This window comes from Olea europaea, unplaced genomic scaffold (genome assembly GCF_002742605.1).
Source record: "Olea europaea var. sylvestris unplaced genomic scaffold, O_europaea_v1 scaffold956, whole genome shotgun sequence".
Lineage (NCBI taxonomy): Eukaryota > Viridiplantae > Streptophyta > Magnoliopsida > Lamiales > Oleaceae > Olea > Olea europaea.
Window position 1 is genome coordinate 4817 of NW_019268057.1, and position 6576 is coordinate 11392.

The 6576-nt window shown below is 30.3% G+C and overlaps 1 protein-coding gene across 1 annotated transcript; it reads right to left on the reverse strand.

Moving 5' to 3' along the window:
* Nucleotides 1–526: 526 nt before the first annotated feature.
* LOC111392651 (uncharacterized protein At4g14450, chloroplastic-like) lies at nucleotides 527–1233 on the reverse strand. The gene has a single exon (XM_023018028.1). It carries the CDS (start codon nucleotides 1106–1108, stop codon nucleotides 779–781), a length of 330 nt encoding a protein of 109 aa, XP_022873796.1. The 5' UTR covers nucleotides 1109–1233; the 3' UTR covers nucleotides 527–778.
* Between the last annotated feature and the right edge of the window lie 5343 nt (nucleotides 1234–6576).

The following is a 6576-nucleotide window of genomic DNA, read 5'->3' on the forward strand; positions in this document are numbered from 1 at the left end:
AAATTTAAACATGCAACTTTGAGAGGTAGTTTAGTGGTCAAGTTTTGAGTTTGTTTCTTAATGGTTATCAGTTCGATTCCCCCAGGGCTACTAAAATGAGTACTTGACTGTAAACTTCAGGGCTCCATAAGATTAGTCTGTGTGCGCGTAAATTGGCTCGAACACCCACGTTCATTAAAAAAAAAAATTTAAACATGCACAAATTAACGCTTATTCAATTATTTGTTTTAAATAAAAATTAGTAAAATTTATGGTTAAAAAGTTATTGATTGAAATTCGTTCAAGAAAAGACAAACGTGAAGTAATTTTTACAGGTCACAAGAAGCATACTGAGGATGTAACTAAAATGATTATTTATTTTAACTTGTATTTTTATTAATTTTTAGCTAAATCAAATTGGGGCATAATCATTCCATTTCAAAAGATCTTGGCTTGCAATTGCCTAATTCTAGAGTTTAAATTACTCATTATTCTTGTTTTATCAAATAAAAAATTATTAAAATAATACCTATTGTCGTACCAAATATATCATAACAACTTTATTAAATAATAATACGCAAAATATACAAATCTAAGTACTAATCATCCTTTACATGAAAATTTGTTCAAGAACATGTTTTATTTACCACCTAAAAACCCCTAAAAAAAATAAAACAAAATTATATATGTACGCAAATTCTAAGAGGGAAAATAGCAGCATAGGTCCCCAACCTTTGGCCTGTATTGCAATTTAGTCCTCAAATATTATATATCTAACAAAAGAAACCCTAACAAAATGTCATCTGCCAAAACTTCCTGTACAAACAAAGGGCAACACCGGAGCCGGTTCGTAACAAAACGGCGCTGCAGGATGCTGCCACTTTTTCACCATCACCTCCGGCTTCTCCGCCGTAGGCTCCTTATTGTTACTGTTAGAACCGGTCTTGATCTCAGCTGGAAAACAGTTCGACGTGGGTGATTCAACCAACGGCGACAAAAGTGGGATCGCCACGTTCCAATCCGTCACAGGATTTATCTGGATCGACGCCGGGGCCTTTTTCTGCAACCGTGTCAGCTGCTTCTGTTGCCGCCGATTGATGTCCGAATTCTTCTTCAAATTCTCTGCCATTTGGGATTTGGATGTGAGGTTTTTATTTTTGAGGAAAAAAAGAAAGTGAAATTATTAGGAATGAAAAAGGGAGAATTGGATATTGAGAGTTAAAAGAGCGTAAAATGGGTATAAATAAGGGGCACTGGATTGTACGTTGCGTAGATGAACAGACATCACGATTCAGTCAAAGGTGGTTAAGAAAATTGATGGTTTTGCCGTTTTGTTATGCATTAAGCTTCTTTACTCGGCTCGATTCGGCTATTTTTCTTGGCCGGGTTGTGGACCGGATTGTACTTTGATTTTTTTTATTTTTTTCAATTTTGCTAATGGTACATCGGAGCGTACCTAATAGTATACACCTCACTCATATGGACGAAGGACCCATTAGAATAAAATATTCTTTCTTTCACATGAGTTTCACACCCATGTGAGTGGGGTATACATCATTTGGTACACTCCATTATGTACTACTAGACAAATTCTATTTTTTTTTTCCTTTTATAACCGGGGAAAAAAAATAAATAATAGCTCGCCTCGATGCCGGCACCCTGCAGAATGCTTCTTTTAATGAGTTGCCTCTAATATTTTTTAACATTAACCTAGTAAACATGCATTGTATAAAATAATAGATTCATTAAAAATATTGTCTATTTAATTGAATCTATCATAATTGCCTTCTATACTTGTACCAACGAAACTAAAAATAATACTATCCGCTCTTTGCTACTGTTTGATAATCATTAAAATGAGTTTTTTTTATTTATCGAAGAAAAATGAGTTTTGGAATAGTGATTGTTTAAAAGGAATGTGGTTGAAAAAAAATTAGGTTTACTTGCAAAATATTTTATCGAGAAAATGTGTAATTGTGAGTTTAAGGAAAAAGAGCTTCATTTTAATAATTGTCAAACAAGCACTTAATAGAATGAAAACGAAAAATATGATCGTTGACCTGACTTTGTCATCCCTATCTCCCCATAAGTGGAGATTAACGGAGCATTACAACGCTCTTTGTCAAGATATAATAGACACACTTCGATTAATAAGACTATCACTTGATATTATTTTTACCATTAAAAAAAAAAATTGGTCATCAAAAATTAAATTTTATAGAATATAATTTTTAATTATGTCAAGGATGGTTTATCTCTCTCTATCTAGTAACTAAGTTTAAGAATGATGTTTTATAAAAAAAGGAATCATGCCACTTCTACGACTAGTTTGACAATGTGAAAGTTGAAAAACATCTTACTTATTGATTTGAAAAAAAAATGTTTTGAAATAAGTGGCAATGATTTTTACACCTCACATATTGTTAATCTACTTGAACAAACTCATTGTACAAGTAGATTAACTCTATAAAGAAACTCATGATTATAAACAAGAGCTCTAATTTATTAATCATATCTTTGAAACTCACGAGAATTAAATCTAAACATTTTTTTATGAGTTCACCGGGTCAATAAAGGCCATGCACAGATGCACTTATGGAAATAAAATAAAGTGGTTGAAATTTCATGTCAAAGTTTTGAGTTGGAGGAACCCTCAACTTGCAAATAACACGCACGAACCATTTTAGCCCCCGTTTGACCCCCATTTTCTAGAAATGAAAATGGATGAAATGGTATTTTTTGAAAAATGAGTGGTTGAAAAAGAAAGAAAATTTTTCCATTTACGTGAAATATTATTTTATGAAAGATTGTGTGATTGAAAATAGAAGAGAGAAAAATGAAATATAATGTAATGAAATTTAATGGAGGCCAAATTGGGGCTTAAGTCTTCCAACCGTGCCAGACGAACCGCACGGGTGACACACATACACACAGGGGAGAAATATTTTTTAATTTGAGGTGGGACCCACGCCTCGACTGTGAGGGAGTGGTCATCCGTGGTGTCAATGCCGCAGGTCGTCTAACATTTTTCTAAGTCTTCTACAAAGAAAGACGGGGTAATAATCGACCACTTTGATTCTTAAGTTAGTTTAAAAATTTAATACGAAAAATCACATTAACTGAGTTTTGCATTCTTGTTCGAGTACTTGGAGTATGGTGAGCAAAGAGAGTATTTATGGGAGATAGAAGTAGCTCTTGTAAAGTTTGTTCTATATAGAAGTGTAATCATCAACATATATCTTGGCACAATTTACATTTGTTGGAGGTCAGGTCTATGTCCCCCTCATTTATTTGTATTCTCATTTTTTATGATATAAAATGAGCAAAACTAGTGATATTTGCTTTTTTAAAAAAATCAAAATATATCTTGGCACAAAGATTAAGGTAAAATTTCAATTAATAATGCAATTCACAGTGAAAACTATTAGTAGTCGTCTTATGTTGCATGCATATGACAATTTATTATTTGATGCATTAGTATGATAGTTTTTTATTATCTTATGCATCAAATAACAAAGGTCATGTATATTCCACGTAGAGTGACTGTTGATAGTCTTTATTATAAATAGCATTAGTCAAATTTAATATCTTATCATTGTAATGACATTAAGGTCCTATTTGGGAGTTTTTTCACATATTTAGATTGATTTTGGGTGGGATCGTTTACGAGTGATTGGAAAAATTCGTGCTTATTAATTTTTTTAGGTACCAATTTTGGATGGTTTTAAAACCACCCAAAATCGTTGTAATGTTATTTGATCGATTCTTTCAACTCACCAAATCAATGATTTTTTGCTGTTTTTCATTCGCTTACATTACTTATAATGAAAAAATATTTTTGTGTAAAAAATTGATTATACAATAAAAATATTACTAATAAAAATAATTACTTATAAGTAGAAAATTCAATTAAAATTATTTTAAAACTAAAATTTACTTATAATTGTAAAATTTACTTATAAGTAAAAAATACTAACTTTAAATTTTAATTAAATATTTACTTTATTTAGGTTATGTTTGAACTGCATTATTTGAAGAAATATATATTTTTCAATAGTGATTTGATATCATTTTAAGTACACATTTTCAATAAAATAATATTATACATAAATCCAAAACTTTTCCTTATTTTTTAACCACACATTCTCCATCAATCTACTATTTCAAAATATATTCGTAAAAAATAATGTGGCTCAAACACACTCTTAACTTTTTAAGTTAAATATTAACATATATGTTAAAAAAATTACCTATAAATAAAAATATCACTTCTAAGTAAAAAAAAAAAACTCCATACGAGAGAAACTATAAATTGAAAATTAAACTAAGGGACATTTTTTTTGTTAAAAAAATTTGTGGACAATAGACTTTCAAACACTGGTTGAACTTTTTTAAAAATAGCCACCAAAATCAATAAAAATCGTTTCACTCATAAACGTTCAAAGTCGATACATTAAAAAAACATTCATAATCAATGTCCCAGAACTCCCAAGTAGGTCCTAAATCCCTATTTGAGCCTAATTTTTTTAAAAACTCATTTTAATCACACTAAAAAAAAAAAAAAAAATTGCATGTGAATCAATTTTTTTAAACACATATCCTTCAAAACTCATTAAAAAAAATAAAATTGAGCTAAAAAATAGCTTGAATGAGTACTTTGCCTTCAATGTGTCTCTCAAGAGTAACAAGTACACAAATTAAAAGGCATATTCAAGATACTCTCCACTTTTAAAGAGCATAATTTATAATTTGGATAGTATCTATAAATTTAAAGAGTTAAATTTTTTTTAAGTATTTCAACAAATTCTTTAATTTAATACTTAATTTTACTACTCCCAAAAAATATATATATTATTTTTTTCTATCTTTTATTTTAACTAACTTTTCTTTAAACTATTTTATTATTTTTCTATATTGAAAATTGAAACACTTTGAATGCATATAGTTATAGAGATTGAATTTGACTCTTTAAATTAAAATATTAATTGAAAGAATATTTTGGAGCACGATTTTAAAAATTGTCTCTTTGAAATGGAAAACACCTAAAGAGTCTCTTGTGATGCTCTTACTGTGGATCTCAAATTAGTAACTATCTGTTTGATGGTCATTATTAAAAAAAAAAAAAAAAAAATTTTGAATGGTGGTTTTTAAGAATATTTGGCGAAAAAGTATGTAAAATTTTTGAGTATATGTGAAAAAAAAAAATTATTGTATAAATATGAGATTGAAAATAAGTATGATAATTAAAGAATTTTGAAATAATGATTGTCAACCAGGGGCTAAATATGATTATATCGAAATATACCTTATCAAAATAGAAAAATAAAGCCATTAGGCAATGTTTTCCTTAAAGCCGCTCACGTTTACTATTGCGTCAAGCCAAATTTACATTAGAAAGCCGCTCACGTTTACTATTGCGTCAAGCCAAATTTACATTAGAAAGCCGCCCACATTTATTCGAGGTGTCAAGCTGGCTCATCGGACAAGCCACATGGGCAATTTTTGGCCGGTAAGAAGTCAAGCCTAAAAAAGTTAATAAATAAATCTGCAAAACCTAAAAAAATAATAAGTTATTGGAAATAGTAGCTGCATTCACAGGCTGTATGTGCTGCCATGTTAAGGGCTTGTTTGGTAGGGATTTTGATAATTAATTTTTTTATCGTTAGAGATAAAGTGGGTCTTACTTGTGAGAAAAGAATTCAAAAATAACGACTGTAATAGTGAAATAACGGTCAAAAAATTGATTTTAATTGACTTTTTAGCTCTACCAAACAAGCTCTAAGGCAGAAAATATAGGCCTGTATTAGCTACCTACAATAGCAGGTAGCTATCTTTAAAAAAAAAAAAAGCGAGTCCGCTCAATTCGGCTCGCTAAAGCTTGAATCAAAAGTTCGGGTGAAGTCAAGATTTTTTAGTTGAGCAAAAGGTCAGCTCGATTTGGGCAAAAAAGATCGAATCATTTTTATTTGATCTGACCTTGAGTCTCAAGTTTCAACTCACGAACCAATTTGACTCGACTAAACTCATTGACACAATACCCTGTAGGTAACAACTAATTTCCAGCCGAATTACTCAAATTTCCGTCAATCGCTTTGACCAAACAAAATCTGATGCCAATTTTAACGGATCCCTATATACCGTTAAGTTTCCGTCACTTCAAGGACACATATTTGAAATGAACGTTAACTCTCCGTTATCCAAGTAATCAGTTATCAATTAGATCAGCGGCTGAAATTTGACAACGTGCGACTTCGGATCCTCTAATATGTTTGGTTGAGATTTTATTCTTATCAACAATATTTGTTTGGTTTTAGTTTCAGCGTTAGAAGAATCTAATCTGGACGCGTCAATTTAATCTAAAATTTTGACCAAATATAATAAGAAACTTAAATTAAGCCCTCATTTGTCTTTCATTAAATCAAAATTCCTTCTTCTTTTTTTAATTTATTTTCAACAATAAATATTTTGCACGTAAAACTCAAAACTATTCCTACTTTTTAAACTCGTATTCTCCAAAAAATAAGGCCCTGTTCTCTTTACCGTTTTCGGGTCGTTTTCTGTTTTCGATTTTTCAAAACGGTGAAAACGTGTTCTCTT